Genomic DNA, 18,763 nt, shown 5'->3' with positions numbered 1-18,763 from the left:
ATAATTCGTATAAAATTTTCTTGGCAGACCGACGACGTGGAACGATTTGTTGACTCTGCTAATTTTTTTAAGATCTAGACTTTATTATTATATCTTGAGTTCTCAGAAGAGAAATTCTCCATTTCATCACCTGTGACAATGTCATTCAAACTTTTCTGGTTACTGTTTTCAAATTTTCCGAGTAATTGTTTGGCGATGTCAACGTGAGTCTGTTTTTAATCAGTCATCAACGAATGCAGGACCCATCTTGTACAAACCTTTCTGAACTGTAAATGATTTTTCAGTATACCATCAAGGAATTAATTATCGTGATAATATAAATAACTTTAATTGTATATCGAGCATTATTTTTAGTTCTCCCCTTCGCATTAGTCATTTCCCACTCACCAGTCGCATACAACAGTCTTCCAGAAAGGGGATTATTTTCCATGGATTCTCAACCATTGTTACAACAACGGAACCACCTCTAAACTGAAGAATCCGACAGAAGATTGCACCAATACACCTTTCTCCATGTCGGCTTTTGAATTAGGTGGAGAGAACCCTTAAACCCATCGAATTTTACAGCATGCATTTTGCTTAGTAACAGTATTGTTCTCCTTTTTCGACATTTTTAGGTCACTGTCACTTACCTATGTTAGGTCATGAATATATCTGCAAGTGTTCAGTGAGCTGAATTTGGAACTGCAGACCACTTTAATGAACGTTATTTTTTTCAATGGATCGGCATTAAATTTATTAACAGATTTAATGAAGCAAAAAGTGATAACAAAACATTCAGACCTAATCCTTCGTATGTCTGCGTGTGTTACGCTACGCTACACTTATCATTGTATTTGTGTGTCTGCGTGTGTTACGCTACGCTACACTTATTGTATTTGTGTGTCTGCGTGTGTTACGCTACGCTGCACTTATCATTGTATTTGTCTGTCTGCGTGTTATCATTGTATTTGTGTGTCTTCGTGTTACGCTACGCTACACTTATCATTGTATTTGTGTGGGTATGTCTAGCTCTAACAGATACATAACATGTCTTACACTAACAAGTGTCTTCAGATCTATCTCGGATGAGTTGTCATTGACGACACCAATAATGTGACACAAGCCTCTGTTCATGTTACAGGAAGACTTTCCAAGCAGCCGTACCTCAAAACCACGCAAGAATCGGATGCTGCCTACAACGAGAAACAAGGTGAGGCAAAATCATTTAAACTACAAGGTATCATACACATATAAACGCGTCATACACATTCGTACACATACACACATAGATATGCATACACATTCGTACACATACACACATACATATATGCATACACAGTCGTACACATATATACACATACACACATATGCATACACATGCACACATTATTCAACTTCGTTCAGATAATTACACAAGACAAGTATTTTCTATTGTAAGATGATGCACAACATCAATGGACAATCCATGCCGGTGGAAATTCACGCATTTTTACAAGGAAATCTGTATTGTATTATTTAATTGTTATGTATATTATGTTGTGTTCTTTGTTCATTACTGAGATAGGGTTCTGATGTGTACTTTCTTTCCTACCCGTATCCTGAATCTTTTATTGTGTCTTTGGTTTTTATATAAGGTTATCGTCAACAAAATTATTCATTCATCTATTACTGTAAGTCTTTAGAAGCATATATCATTGTGTTCCGATATAAATTAAAAGTAATCATTTATTAAATCATTCAGTTGAATTACAAAGCTCTCATTGACATTTTAGACTGTATAACTATTTTGGGATTATTGTGAATTCATTCAAGGACATTCTCACTACATCAACCTACTCAAGACTTTCATACATCGGCACACACAAAAACTAATTCATTCGCAACACACTGCACTTTCGGACTTGTGACAGAACATTTTGGATTAGTTGGATTCAGTTTACAATACTATAAATTCCTCCTAAATGTCTTTAATTTGTAATTTAGAGAAATAAGTTTATTTTTTCATTTTTACTAAACTTCGTTTCGTTACTTTATGATACTGAATTTAAGACCATAGAGCCGTTACAGAAGTTGGGGTCTCGTCCGGAATATGAATTTATTAAGAGCATTTCAGATATATTAAAAACAATGATCTTATAAACAGTTTAATTTACTTTCTTTATAAATTTTCGTTGTCCCTGGTAAAGAATTTAATTTCATTTATTTGAGAAATATTTAGTGAAACATCAAACTTTCACAACATCATCTAAAGTGGACAACTTTGCTTTAAATTCTGTAAAGGAAAGGTTAGATTCTTTGACAAAGAACAATTTTTTTGAGCATGCCAGATATTAATATCTTTCAGAGGCATAAGCTATTTTAACAAGCAAGAGATACAGAATACTTTAATTCAGTATTTGGTGGAAAAGACATTTTTGGACTATAATGTTTTGGGTTTCATTAGTAAGTCTTTATCTGGTTTTGATAGGAAATGTTTTAAACATACAGTTAAAAATCAAATAGAAATAGTTTTAAGAAAGCTTCAGCTTTAGAAGAAAATGATGGAAATCAAAATCCAGAAAGAAGAAGAGGAGAGAGGTACAAATGCAGATAGGGAAAAGGGAGAACAGAGACGAATAGAAGAGGCAGATGCGGAGAGAGAGAGAGAGAGAGAGAGAGAGAGAGAGAGAGAGAGAGAGAGAGAGAGAGATGAAGCGGGGAACTGCAAACTGCAACTGAAATTAAAATAAGTAGAACATTTTTGACCTCTTATACAAAAGTTAGGGTTTTGATGTTACCAGAAAAATTAGGTTAGTACCCCTTATAAATAAAGAATGGATTAATACTTTCCTCATTTTGAAAAAGAAATTGCTGACAATTTTAAATGGCCAATAAATCATTCGATTTTATTATTATGAAATGTACTTATTAGCAAAGCTCGTGAACTCTACACTTCACAGTCGGTACAACAAGGTGCTGATTATGATGCAGTTAAGGAATGTATCGTGAAGGGTTATGAGTTGGTACCTGAGGTATATCGACAAAAGTTTAGGAATTGAAGAAAGAAACTGGATAAACCCATGTCGAATTTGTGATGAAATTATTTGATAGGTGGTGCTCAGCCAAGAAGGTTGATGAAAATTACAATAACCTAAAGATTGCAGAATTGCACCCATAGTGATGTCAAGACCTATCTTGATGAGCAAAATGGTGGAAACATTAAAAATGCTGGTCCTAAATCTGAGTATTATTCCTTGACGCACAAAGTTTCTTTTGTCATAAGACTTCCTCTCGGCAGTTACTTTTAGTAACAATTCAACAGTCTCAAACGGGTACTTCCAAATTATCGATCTGGCACAATAAATAAGTCACTGCTATTTGGGTTCTGGGTCTGGAATTCATTGGAGGATTGATTGGAATGTTCTGGAAGTGAGTGTTCTATCCGCATCCTGGTTATTTTATTGTGTCCTAAATTTTTATATAACGCTTTGGTCAACAAAATTATTCATTTCTACTTTAATTTCAGTATTTAGAGGTATTTACTGATATGTTTAAATATAATTGAAGAAGAATTAAAAAGTATCCCTTTGACATAATTAGTGTTTATTGACATTTCGGAAAAAATCACTATTTTGGGATTATAGTGAATTCATTCAGGAACATTCTGGATTACATCATTGTGATACATCAAGATTGTTAATGCATCAGCTTATTCGAGAATATTGGTACATAAGCACACTCAGTACTGGAATTTATCTGAACACTCTCTGTGACAAACATTTTGGGATTATTTTTGATTTAATTAACAATACTGTATGTTCCTCTTAAATTCTTTTACTTTCTCACTTAGAGAAAAAGATATATTTGTTCATTTTGTTAAACTTGTTGGTTTCATGTCTTTCTGTTATATAGTTTAAGATCATAGAGTCGTACGATACTTGTGCTCTGGTTTCAAGTGAAACAACCATGAAGAAATGGTTCGAAAATCAAGGTAAAATCAGTGTTTTTGTTGGGTAAAGGTATTGGTTAATAGGTGGCTAAGGAAAATACTTACCATCATCTGGAGGTAGCCAAGTCACAGAAATTCCACTCTGGTTCCCAACATTTTTAGAATGGACTTTTAGACTGGTTACCTCACTCGGTTTGTCCAGACTGTCAAGAGTTGAAGGGTATAAACTTGATAAAACGGGGTAGTTACTGGCAACTCTCTGGGTCATACATGCTGAAACGACGGATAGGTCGAGGCAATTTTCAGTAATCCAGACAGTACATAGCAGTCTTTTAGCAATATATTTCATTTGAAGCCTATTCCAAAACAGTGCAAAACATAGGCCGAACTACCCACACAAGGCTGAATTCAGCTTTCATGGTACAACTTTGAATACGCAGTGGGATTTAAAATGTTATCGTATCATGCCATGTAAATCGATTTAGATAATATGTAACCATGGTAAAAAAAAATTGCGTTTCAGTAGCCAATTGATATTCACTTTATTGTATATATTTTCCTCCATTTGTAAGACATCATCATTCCTTTATCCGATTTTAAATAATATCATTCATGCTACCTCGGATAATAAATGGAGTTTTAATTGCGAATCTATTTTATTTCATTATTCTATAAACAATTAATAAATAGCAATGCAGAAGACGTCTCAGGGTAGTGAAGGTTTTTTTTTCTCAATATTGTATTGATAAAAGATATTCTAACTTACTCCTCGTCGTACCTTAACGAAATAACCGATTTGTACAAGTAACTCGTCAATAGATATGCTTCTATATGTGAGGGTTTCTAAGTGAAGGCCCCCTCATGTATATCATATCTCAAAAAGAACGTATAATTATTGTTTTGACCTTATCTGGATATGACATAGAAACGTCCTCTGAATATTGTAATTCTTCTTACGTGACTTTCTCGTCACTGCTGAAATGTTGATGGTGATAATTATCCTAGATTTAAGTGGATAAACAGAAGCGGATCGATATCTTGTTTGTTGAAAATAAATTGCTATGCACTTCTTTAACTCTAGTTGTTCGTATGTTTTTGTTTAATCAAGTCGCAAGTTTTATTCGATATGAGTCAGTTGCAATATTAAATCATTATCGTCACCTACTTTCAGAAAACATCACTTTTTGTCTTCGTACACACTCTCGTAAACACGTATATTATTATCAGTATCGTATTGTCATTACCATCACCATCATCTTCCTTGTCATTGATAATTTATCAGATAGTAGGTACAATAATGTTTGTCCTTATTTAAAGACACCGAATGTTCTGTTTACATGTCAGTCAACTTAATTTTATAGTAAATTTTGAGCATTATCATACAAACACCACCGTTAATATTTCTTCTGTTAAAAAAGTAGAACCATTTATTTAAGCAATAATTTTTCTTATTATGAATTATTTGGACTCAAAAGTCTATTTTCTGCAACGCAAAGTGGAAGTTATTTTGTACATTACAGAGTTGTGTCAGACATTCGGAATGAAAATCACAAAAGTAAGCTACAAGATGAGAATGAAAACCCGGAACAAATCTCATTCAGTTTTTGATCACATCACTTTATTTGCAACCTTGCTAATTTGGTTTAAATGTAGCGATCAAACCAAAAGTGTGATAATGCAAATCTTGTTATTTATCTACAAAATAAAGAATACACTCTCTAGCCATTTACTTTTCAGCATATAATTTCTTTCCACGTTGTAATTTATGGAAAGGTGAACTTTCCAACATGTAAGTAAAACAAGTTGCACGAAAAACCATGTTTCAGATTCATTTCAAATTTTATTTAGGTTGAAAACAGTATCAATAAATTCCACTATCGGTATAACCGTAAAACGGTATCAATAAATTCCACTATCGGTATAACCGTAAAACAGTATCAATAAATTCCACTATCGGTATAACCGTGAAACGGTCATTTTGGAGAGCTCATCTAAAATGTATATGTATACCAGAGCGCACATGACCAGTCTGGATATTAGTCAAAGTATAAAAAAGACATCGCATTTTTGCTACGCCATTTATACAAACTCTGAATAAGTTTCGCTCTTCTATTTAATTAGATGACAATCTTGCATTAAAACAAAGTTTATTCATTGATTTATTTCCTTTGCTTCGATCATTCCACAAACTTAAAATGTTCTTCAAAGTTTCGGGATTTCTTTTAAATATTTAAATTTTTTAATTGCTTTTAAGTATTTTATTATTGTGCGCGAACTCAGTTTATACAGCTATTACTGTATGAAGTGTTCTATAATTTTAATTCATTTTTTGAAGTGCCTTTTAAATTCTTTCCTTTTTTGTACAAATGTTTTCCACTGCTACCTAAGGCCAAGCTTTCGCTATATGATTTGCCCCTGCCATTGCATCGATTGGCCTACTGAAAAAAGTATTTTGAAATATGCCTGATAAGAGTAGTTCCTTCTTGATGGATACAAGCTTGTAAATTATGTATTCAAGTCATAATAAAAGCTAAGTACAAAACTGTATATTCATTTTAATTATGGTGTGCTTACTAAAGTTCGTCCTTTTGGTTCAATTCAGATACGAAAATAATAGATTTGTCCTAGAATAACTCTATTATATTAACTATATCACCAGTCAAGGTACATTCAAAAAATAAAACAGCAAGAACGTTGCAATATAAATATAAATAAATTCACAACATTCTCCTATTTATACATATTTAATTGCTTTGAACAGGAATACACAGCCCATGCATAAGGAACAAACTGAAATGTTGAACTGAAAACCTCTTGTTTGTTTAAAGGCCAGATCAAAGTAATAATTGTGTTTTTCATTACCACTACAGTCCGATAATATTGTATTCCTAAATGCAAAGAGATAAGACTCCCCAACTCGATAAAATACTAGTAATTATGTTTGATGAACTCTTAACAATCTGACAAATTAATGCTACAATAAACGTTTTTATTGATTATAGTCTATCGAAAAATTGTAATGAAATTAGCTTTTCAAGTCCCACACGATGTTTGTTTACAGAGAGATTTCACATCTGTTGAAAAATTTACGTCACGTCCATAATCTGGCACAGAATAGTGATTTTAATGAATGCTAATATTTTGTTATGGTGACGATGATTTATTCTCTAACTAAAGAAAACCAGCGTGTCAACGACAATATCATAGCTTTCGTTCAACATACTGTTTCAGGCTGGAATATTACAGTACATGCTATTAAAAACGATTAAAATTAACTACAATCTTATTTATTTTTTCGTTAATATTGTTGTATGTTATTGAATAAGGTATAATTTCATATTAGATTGAGTGTAGCAGTGGCTGCCTTGTTATCCTGAAGTTATTAACTTCAGTATATCTTTGTCGTGCACCTGTTGAGAATAAGGCGTTTCAAAGAGAGCATGATTTATGATCTCCCCGGCAAATCATAACAAGCGATATGTGTTCACGTTTAAATACTGATGAGTCTATATGTATGGACATTATATATGCTCTTCCTGCCAAACGAACAATATAGCAACTTAATGTCTACTTTTTAGCAACTGAAATGAGCGGGAACAGTATACATGCCGTTTCAGCGCTAGGATTCATGTCTCAGTGCATTTTTTTTTTATTGTAACTAGTTACGGATATTTACTATTCGGCATGAGCGCACTGTTGTTTCGTAGGGAAGAACAGCACGACAGAGATAAAATGCTACGCGCAGTTTGAATCGGAAGTATATATCGCGCGACTGTTTTATTTGAGAGATGCTTCGTGGGAATCACAATATATGTTCGACCCATGTAGTATTTCTGTCCCCTTTAGTCGATGAAATATCAAATCAGAATCGAGTCGTTCGGTATTGTATGTATGTAATTAGTTCTATTAGGATTAACAGCGTGTAATACGCAATTATTTTCGTTCCGTATCTTATTTAATTATAAAGATTTGGAATTAGCCTTCATTTTAGTACTTACAAGTACTTGGCACAGTGTACTCTACACACGGTATTCTCGTCTGAAACGAAAATGAATTCAGTTATTGTAGAGTTATATATATATATATATATATATATATATATATATATATATATATATATATATATATATATATATATATATGTGTGTGTGTGTGTGTGTGTGTGTGTGTGTCTTACACATAGGTATCGACTGAAAACGTTATGACGAGAAAATAAGCTAATATACAGAAAAGAAATCAGCAGAGGGCTAGAATCTGGAAAGATACACTGTGATGAAGGAAGAATAACTGAAAGATTGACTGAGAACTTTCATTAGATTTTGTTTTTGTCTTTTGTCTTTTCAAAAGATTCATAAACAAGGTGACCGTCTGACAAGAAATGGTAGCGATTACAAAGAAAGACAAAGGAAGTAAAAATTTGCAGCGCGGAAGGATTATCATGATTATAGACATATTGTCAGAGTGGCGATGTGTAGAACATCTGCTAATGCGGTTTGCTTTTTGGACGCAAAAATGACTCTTGGCATTTTATGAACGTAAACAACAATAGTAACCACTAAATAGACGTATTTCTATTGATACTAATGGTTTCAGTAGATAATATACTTAATAGGATGATATAGTTTATGAACCAATAATCATTTACGTCGACTTCTTTTAGATGAAGGACCTCATCTATGTTGGCAAGCTTTTCAAATTTTCCCAGATGCCTTTGTTGCACATACTATCCAATAATGCAAATAACACACTGGCTAAAGGCATAACAAGTCAATAACATATTCAGCTTATAAAGAAATAACATGGCCATCTGTAAATTATAGTAATGTTGCACCACCTTTGGCTAGGTCAAACAAATTATTAAGAATGTATTAATATTTTTTTAAATTTTATATTTCATAATGATATATTGAAATATATCAGTGGGAGAAAAGTTATATCACCACAGTGGCGATATCACTCATGGACTTAGTTTCTTTTCCAATTTAAATTTGTATTTAATTTTTCTTCTTCTCTCTCTCTCTCTCTCTCTGTCTCTGTCTCACACACACACACACACATACGTAACACACACACACACACACACACTATACCAAGATTGTAAACCCTCCACTATGCATTTATTTAATCAATAAGGAAGGCTCCATCACAAAATAAATCAATACGAACTAGAAACAACAGAAAATAAGCTTCACGTGACAAGGTCTTAATTGGTTTCCACGTAATCAAGTCATCTATTAGTGTAGCTGCTCGACATTCCGTCCCTTATACATGTACAGTATCGCATGTCCACATGTATTACATTGTACTACAGCAGTCAATATGTTTTAGTAATAAAAAGCTTGGTTAAATATAGTAATAAAATTGTTTATGTAGCGAGTATAACTCTCAATGCAATTATAATCATGTTTGAAACTGATAGAGAAATCCGGCATTGATTAGTGTTTATGTGCAGACTGGAACAACTTGGAACAGTTTCCGGATTAGAAAGAAATCGATTGTAGTATTATGATTAATAGGAAATCATACTCAAAAGTTATTTTTAATTCTTTCACTTTCTTTGATTTTATATTTTATTTAAATAATTTTCATTTTGGAGACTTTTAACGCGTGTTTGTGTTTTATATTATTCAAATCTCTATTTGAATGGGGTTTAATTTGGTGGAGTTTACGAATGGAGAGTATTCTAATCTATATTTGAACGTGTTTAAATTTGTTGGTTATTATAATCTCCATGTATTGGAAATTGGTAGTCATTTCCAAAGAAGAATATTCTAGTCTATTTGAATGGGCTGGAATTTGGTAGTGTTTCCCGACTGAGTGTGTTCTAATCTATAATTGAATGGGTTGGAAATTGGTAGTCTTTTCCAATGGAGAGTATTCTAATCTATATTTGAATGGGTTTAAATTTGGTAGTCTATTCTAATGGAGGAGAGTATTCTATTCTTTACTTGAATGGGTTCGAATTTAGAAGTCTTTCCAATGGAGAGTATTCAAGTCATTATTTTAATAGGTTGGAATCTGGTATCCATTTCCAATGGAGAGTATCATATTCTATATTTGAATGGGATTTTTTTTGGTAGCCTTTCCCAATGGAGAGTATTTTAAGCAATATTTGAATAGGTTGGAATTGGATACTCTTTCCAATGGAGAGTATTCAAGTCTTTATTTTAATAGGTTGGAATCTGGTAGCCATTTCCAATGGAGAGTATCATATTCTATATTTGAATTGGTTTAAATTTGGTAGTTATTTCCAATAGAGAATATTCTAGTCTACATTTGAATGGGATTTAATTTAGTAGTCCTTCTCAATGGAGAGTTTTGTAATCCATATTTGAATGGGTTTTGAAATTGGTGGTCTTTCCCAGTGGAGATGATTGAAATCCATATTTGAATGGGTTTTGAAATTGGTGGTCTTTCCCAGTGGAGATGATTGAAATCCATATTTGAATGGGTTTTGAAATTGGTGGTCTTTCCCAGTGGAGATGATTGAAATCCATATTTGAATGGGTTTTGAAATTGGTGGTCTTCCCCAGTGGAGATGATTGAAATCTATATTTGAATGGGTTTGAAATTGTTGGTCATTTCCAAAAGAAGAATATTCTAATTTATATTGGAATGAGTAGGAATTTGGTAGTCTTTCCCAACGGAGAGTATTCCACTTTATATTTGAATTGGTTGGAATTTGGTAGTCTTTCAAAATGGAGAGTATTCTAATTAATATTTGAATAGATTTCCGTTACGCAGTCTTTCTTTCCAAACAGAGATTATTTAAAACTATATTTGAGTGTTCGAATTTTAACGTCATTGATTGGATATATCACAGGCAGAACCTCAATAATGACAGTGTTAAATTAGAATTGAGTTAAAGTTTTGAAGCTATTCGGTATATAATTACTAAATCAGCTTTTCTCATTTTGTTTATTCATGTCCACCATCACCATCAGTAGCATGTGTACAAAAGGTGCACATAATTTGCATATTATCAAAGTATCCTCACTATGTACATATGTATGGCCGCAATCTGTACCACTGATGGAAGAGGGACAATATGGCATTTACCTCAAGCTGACATTACCATCTAGGTAAAGGAACAATCTAGAGATAAGTTTCGCCAGGACGCATGCCCTTCCAGCTAGGTAGGAACAATCTAGATATAAGTTTCGCCAAGACGCATGCCCTTCCTGTGAATCTGATGACAAACGTCCAAGGTATTTGTCTTTTAACGAACCTACACAAACGGCCTGCATGTTGTACTACGACAGACCACAAAATATTACAAAAAAATTATGATCATTACAAAAATAAAATATTTCTGTCAAACTTACGCATGATAAATTGTGCATGATCTCTAGCAAGTACATTTAGGAAAATGATAGCAGCAGGATCTTAGGGAATATCCCGCCATAGTAATATTTATTACATGCATTCTGTAGATACATGAGTGCGCTGATCAAGGTCAGCACCAAACGTCCCTGTACTCCATTAAAAATTGATCTCAAGTACACGATTCCTAACATACTGGATTACACTCGTGTCGTAATGCCTCAAACGTTCATATAACTTAAGTGATATATTGACATTTAAACAACGCTTTTGGAAAATCCAAGAGAAATGATTGAGGACTTTGTACAAGAATGCATTTTGTTGACTTTCAGTTACTACACACATACAATTTTGATGAAAAATTTATTTCGTGGTCTATCAAGGTCCAGGCAAGAGAACGTTTTGACTAACGCTTGTTTGTTTATCTAACCAGTTGCATCTTACAAGTACGTGTTAACTTCTGTCGTCGCCAATATAAGACATTGTCTATGACCCTGTATGTATGAAATAGATAAGACTGACAATATGATATGAAACTCATACACATTATACGATTTCATGTTTCCGACCCCCAATTAGGTTTACTTTCTGACAGCTTTTTTCTTCTTCTCATAACTGAACAGTATTATAACATTAAAGTCTGTAAGCAAGATTATTAGATGACCATTTTTTGCTCCGTTAACTATACATCGTCAGAATCATTCAGTATTTTACGATACTGCACATCTTCATATTTCATTCACGTGCATAAACTAACTACTGTCTATTGTAAACAAACAATGGACACAGACGCCAGTACCTTTGATTTGTAAACAAATATTTTACAATCGCGTAGTAGGCGTTTTACGTTGTGGTTGTTTAAATTTGTTTCTGAATGAAGTAAAGCAATTGTTTCGTGGACTGCCACATATCAGTTGCTTTGGCACATTCCGCGTTAACTTTTTGATAAAATGTTTCGGAAAAGGGCTAGCTATACAATAGACGCAAGAATGGGTCCTTACAAATAACATACAAGTGTCAAGATATAAACTGTTTTTTTTATAGCTGGTGATAAGATTGGCAAAAAATACACTTAGTTTTCCATCCTGAATGTCTTCAAAATGTGCTTTCTTAGTTCTGCAAATCCGAGTTACATTAGCTATGTCATATGTTCTCAATCTTGAGTACACATTTCGAAATTGTACTGTCATTTCGAATATAAGTGCAATTACATCCCCCTTACTGCATCAAAATGAAATAAACATTAAATTCCATTGCGTCGTTTTGATAATTGCAATTGAAAGACTTCATATTTTCCCAAACAAAATGATTTCAAACATTCAATGACAGAAACAGATACACATTTGCAGACGTCAACACGCTTCTCTCACGCTTCTTCAATCCATTGTATTTCATGAGTTATTGTCATTTAAATCCAGTCCATAATCACGAAATTTCGTAGAATCGAAAAAATATAAAAATCTATTCATTCCAGATTAAATGGAAAAGTTGTTGCAATGTGCATTCATTCACAATATGACTCCAAATTTTAATTTTAACTAGATGCGCCATTTTCTTTCGAAAGTTATGTCGAGCGCGCGACTAAGTTCAAAAATATCTCGGTGGAGTTATGTGCGCATTAATAATGTTGTTGTTGTGTAATGATAAATCTTATCTTGCGTATTTAGTTTGGAATACGGCATACATTCAGTTGTTTTGTTTCTTATTGTGTATTTTGGTAATATAATTAAGCATTAGGTAGAATTTTTAAAGAAAATAGCATATAATAAAAAGGTTACTGCATTTGTATGGGAAAATATGATTTCGTTTTGTCGGATGAATATGCTGCATTATTTACAACCGAAAAATCTCGTTCACATTTTCTTAAGGCAGATATTTTATATATTTTAAGAAGCATCTGCACTCACATTGGCAAACAAATTAAATGGGAAATAGAATGAAATAGAAAACTACGTAATGAACAATTAGCCCCAGTGTACTTACGGACACAGTGCAGTTCTTTACTTTCAAAGCTGTCATTAAGGGCTGCTGACCTCGTGCTTCTGACATGAGAGAAAACAGTTGGACGCAGATCATTAACATGTTGACAAAGTTAACATCGTAACTAATTTTTCTTGAATGCATGGTTCCAACAATATGTCCAAATAATTAAAACTTTCTTTTCTTTATCTCAAAATTACCGATGACCTTGACATAAAGTGTGATCAGCTGTGCGTTTACTTCTTTTCACTATTCATTACGAATTATGTGTACAAAATATTGTTCTGTCAGTAATAAACAGAATATTGCTACGTTATTGTCCGTAATACACTATTCACCTCAGAATATTGCTAAGCTATTGTCTGTAATACACTTTTCCTCACAGAATATTGCAAAGGTATTGCTCGTAATACACTGTTCTTCACAGAATATTGCTAAGTTACTGTCATTAATACACTATTCCTCACAGAATATTGCTACGTTATTGTCCGTAATACACTATTCACCACAGAATATTGCTACGTTATTGTCTGTAATACACTTTTCCTCACAGAATATTGCAAAGGTATTGCCCGTAATACACTGTTCTTCACAGAATATTGCTAAGTTACTGTCATTAATACACTATTCCTCACAGAATATTGCTAAGTTATTGTCCGTAATACACTGTTCACCACAGAATATTGCTACGTTATTGTCCGTAATACACTGTTCACCACATAATATTGGTAGGTTACTGTCAGTAATACACTGTTCCTAACAGAATATTGCTTTGTTACTTTTACTAATACAAAGTTTTTCTCAGATTATTATTCTGACTGATTTATTTCACAGCATCCATGTTCCTTTTCAGTTGAGAACGTTATGATTCTGGAACACAATACAAAGATAAATAGTGAATTCCAAGTTATTTATTTCTTAAACACGTAGTGATTGGTTTACACATAACCGTGGTATTGTTTCCATTCATCTAGTTGTTCGTATTGTCCTGCACTACTGTGGGTTCCATAATCTAATCAGAAGTTCACATTAAACTCAATCACTGTTAAAGACATATATTAATACATATATATGTCTGCTTTCTATCTATTACAATATTTCCGAACAGTCGAGACTTGAGCATTTTGATCTTGATAAGGACGTACCAGATGACCTGAACTTAATACCAGATTTACTGGGACAAATACTTTGATACGCGAGGGCACAGAGCATGCGAGAGACAGTTCAAACGGTATTTGAATAAGTGCTGAATTATGATAAGGGCTAGTTGATTATCCTGATATTGTTCTAAATAATGGAAAGAATCAACAGAAAATTACGCTGACATTTCCATTGGCTCTCGACTTGAGCCATTTGACGTCGTTTAACAGAAAGATCATACAGCAAGACAAACATTACCTTAAGCGACATGTTTGCTATATGTGACCCACAGGGATGCACAACTGTTAACAATTGTGGTATCCTAGTAGTAAAGGTTTGCATGCTGTTTAACACGTACAAACAATACTGATTCAAATCAGTTGAAAAAGGAACGCCTTTGTCGTTCTTTCTTCTTTTCATATCTTTCTAAAATTAGTATTTTATGCGTCTGATTGGATCTTTTTAATTTTTACGTAATGAGTCCGATCTAGGATCTGTAAAAATCAGGTGGATTCCGAGTCAGGAGTCCGATCTAGCATCCGTAAGAATCAGGTGGATTCCGAGTCAGGAGTCCGATCTAGCATCTGTAAGAATCAGGTGGATTTCGAGTCAGGAGTCCGATCTAGCAACCGTAAGAATCAGGTGGATTCCGAGTCAGGAGTCCGATCTAGCATCCGTAAGAATCAGGTGGATTCCGAGTCAGGAGTCCGATCTAGCATCTGTAAAAATCAGGTGGATTCCGAGTTAGGAGTCCGATCTAGCATCCGTAAGAATCAGGTGGATTCCGAGTCAGGAGTCTGATCTAGCATCTGTAAGAATCAGATGGATTCGGGTCAGAAATCCGATCTAGCATTTGTAAAACACAAAAAGTATGAATTACGAATTTCAAAGAAAATATTTTGTTTTGTGTATAAACTACATTTTAATCTCGTGTCCATTTATTAAGGCTTGGTTTTGGTCCTTGGTTTGAAATTTGTGAAAATGTCAAATATTTACAATAAACTACTTTGCATATTTTTTTTTATTGTGTTCGTTCTTCTAGAGCTAACTGGTTTTAAATAATGCCTTTAAAATTTCCCTATCTAGGTTTTTAACATTTCAAAAAGATTTTTTTCTTTCTGGTGAGCAGCGATCTACCACTGTCCGATGAAAATCGTTTGTTACAATATTGTACCTTTGAACTTTTTGGGATACTTTGCTGAGAAACAACACATGACATGTGCTAAACATGAAAACAGTGGCCAGAGTATGCTAAATAGCCCTGGACATCACACTTTTCCCCATTTAGATAAATTTCTCTCCTTGTATTTTTTTCTTCATGCTTCATGTTACCAATTTCAGATAATTAAATTCGGATTGTACCCATTCATCATACACTCTAATTGGTCCCTTTCTTCATAGCTCGATTTGATCCCATTCATCATACACTCTAATTGGTCTCATTCATCGTACACTTTAATTGGTCCCTTTCTTCATAAACTCCAATTGGTCTCATTCATCGTACACTCTAATTGGTCCCATTCATCATACACTCTAACTGGTCTCATTCCCCGCACACTCGAATTGGTCCCGTTATTTATAAACTCGAATTGATCCCATTCATTATTCACTCTAACTGGTCTCATTCATGATACACTCTAATTGGTCTCATTCATCGTACACTCTAATTGGTCTGATTCATCTTACACTCTAATTGGTCCCTTTCTTCATAAACTCCAATTGGTCACATTCATCGTACACTTTAATTGATCCCATTCATCATACACTCTAATTGATCCCATTCATCATACATTCTAATTGGTCTCATTCATCATGCACTCTAATTGGTCTCATTCGTCGTACACTCTAATTGGTCTCATTCGTCGTACACTCTAATTGGTCTCATTCATCGTACACTCTAATTGGTCCCATTCATCATACACTCTAATTGGTCTCATTCATCATACACTCTAATTGGTCTCATCCATCGTACACTCTAACTGGTCTCATTCATCATACACTCTAATTGGTCTCATTCATCATACACTCTAATTGGTCTCATTCATTATACACTCTAATTGGTCTCATTCATTATACACTCTAATTGGTCTCATTCATCATACACTCTAATTGGTCTCATTCATCGTACACTCTAATTGGTCTCATTCATTATACACTCTAATTGGTCTCATTCATCGTACGCTCTAATTGGTCCCATTCTTCATAAACTCCAGTTGGTCCTATTTGTTAGTCACGTGTCTTGGACTTGTGTTCTATAAGGATCCCTATTTCATAGTATTTCCACTATTAATGCATCCTTCTGTTTAACTGAGTTTCTATAGACATTTATATATCAGTGTCAATCTTTACTCACAATTTATGTTGCACCGTCGTCAAATCTATGCATAACATGGTGCTCTCCAGTCTATGACGTGCTTGATTTTTGTTTCACTATCTAGTTCTTTTGATTTTGCTTTTGAGGGTGGGGATAGGGGGTGGATAAGGTGTCCGTTTTGTTTTGTATTGCTCTTTTTATACAGAAATGGAAATTAATTTTATTACAGTAACTCTGTGATAAACACGTATTCCCCGGACAGAATATCAACACCGAAGGTTCCCGATTCGCGTTTGACACGACTTGTAATAGATCTAGGACTTTCTGACATTTATCCCTAGGATATTGTCAGTAACTCTTTTCAACACTAAAATTAAAATCGAAGGGAAATGTCTTAATCCAGGACTGTTCATTATATCTCGACGACTTTTGCATCCGCCATAGATCAGATAGCACCTATATTGACGAACTTCAACTATCGATTAGCTATAAAGAGCTCAGAAATGGGAAAAATACGACGGGTTTAAAATTTATGAAATATAAACTATGTGACGATTATACACAATTAATGATGATTCAAAACTCCATCTTGACGGTTCTCATATCCCTGTTGTGCATGAGACTAATTTTTTTGCGCTTTGTCTTACTAATTTTCTTTGCACGTATGACATACCTCAGAGACAAATGTCAAAAAGCGCTTAATTTAAGTCGTGTCAAACACCAGATTGTGGAGCCGACCAGAAGGTTTTGTTCTGATTATACGGGTTATTAGTAAGATCTAAACTTGACAGTGACACAGTTGGGTAAATTTTACCTATGGATGCTTGATAATATACACAATCAGTGACCTAGACTGTGTCTGGAAGCATTTCGAAATCCCCATTCAGAAAGCTTCAATGCTGCAGTAAATGAACCATCTCTTTACGTCAGACCATCAAAACTAATTCATCAGTACACTGCCAAACTATGTTCTAATCTTTATAATCCAACTAATCCAACATCAAAACGTGTATGCTGATACAAATTTATTTTCCACAATTTTAGAGAGAAATCCCTACGCACATTGCAACAGCATGATTAAATGTTGAAAAAAAAAATGCAAATCCTATGTTTTCGGTTAACAACATTGAGTTTCAACTATCATCCAACCTTTATATTTTATATTTGGAACAAATTCTTGTTTTCAGAGTACATCTAATAGAGACAGAGCATCCTATCATGGCAATTCGTTCCGCTATACAGACTGTCTGCAAAATGGGGGCAGTGTTTTAGCTGCTACACTCCCTAGTTCCATTCATAATCGGTTACCGAATAAAGCCTTCATTTGTACCGCGGAAATAACAGCCAAGCAAGAATCATTAAACTACATCGAAATTCTTTTAAAAACCAAGTTCATCATCTTTCGGACCCATTTCCATATTGAAAGCTTTGCAAACTTTCAATCTGAAAACCGATAATATCCGGATATTACAGAAGTATGATATGCTATGCGATCTGTAAATATCATTTTGTACTGTTGGCTGCCCAGAAACATTGGTATCGGTGCCGGATTACTCATTAAGCTAACTAAACACGTGCTTAAGGCACCAGCCCAACAGGGGCACCAGAAAAAAAATTAAAATTAATTGTTGATGACAAAATTGAATGAATTATATATGACCATTTCGATCTGCATTAACGAGCATTTTGATTTGGAATGATGGCAGCACTGACATTTTCCCATTTTCCCACCTTTTTATCGTTTAATATTGTTTGTTTGTTTTGTTAGTTTCATATGAGGGGTACCATAATAGTTTCAGTGATTAGGGCCCTGAAAGTCCTTGATCGGGCACTGATTGGTATCATGGATAATGAAAAGTAACATAAAGCAGCCAAAGCTACCTTGAGGTCACGCATTTGAGAATGGAAGATTCCATATATGAACTTCAGATATGATATAAATTGGTTCTGTAAACTTTGCAAAATACGTACAATGAAAACTCTTAAACATACTTCGCAATATCCAATCTGGTTAAAATCAGATCTCCACTATCTTACGTGAAGATCTCTGGTGACCTATGTTATTACCATGATCGCTAATTTTAGCAGCCAATCAG

General features: G+C 33.9%; 1 protein-coding gene across 3 annotated transcripts in view; it reads right to left on the bottom strand.

Annotated features, from left to right (window-relative positions):
- The window catches only part of LOC149788507 (uncharacterized), a 101,304-nt gene that overhangs the window by 17,826 nt on the left and 64,715 nt on the right, over positions 1 to 18,763 (bottom strand). For all 3 annotated transcript variants that reach the window (XM_089975723.1, XM_089975725.1, XM_089975724.1), the window contains 4 exons: positions 13,217 to 15,162; positions 7,909 to 7,948; positions 4,016 to 4,183; positions 1,039 to 1,175 (listed from right to left, as the gene is read on the bottom strand). In XM_089975723.1, the coding sequence (XP_089831849.1) occupies positions 1,039 to 1,175; positions 4,016 to 4,183; positions 7,909 to 7,948; positions 13,217 to 13,357 (486 nt within the window). In that variant the 5' untranslated portion in view covers positions 13,358 to 15,162. The remainder of the gene's footprint in view (positions 1 to 1,038; positions 1,176 to 4,015; positions 4,184 to 7,908; positions 7,949 to 13,216; positions 15,163 to 18,763) is intronic.

This window comes from Sinohyriopsis cumingii, chromosome 11, assembly GCF_028554795.1.
Source record: "Sinohyriopsis cumingii isolate HCF-2022 chromosome 11, ASM2855479v2, whole genome shotgun sequence".
NCBI lineage: Eukaryota > Metazoa > Mollusca > Bivalvia > Unionida > Unionidae > Sinohyriopsis > Sinohyriopsis cumingii.
This window is presented reverse-complemented; position numbering and strand designations above follow the sequence as displayed.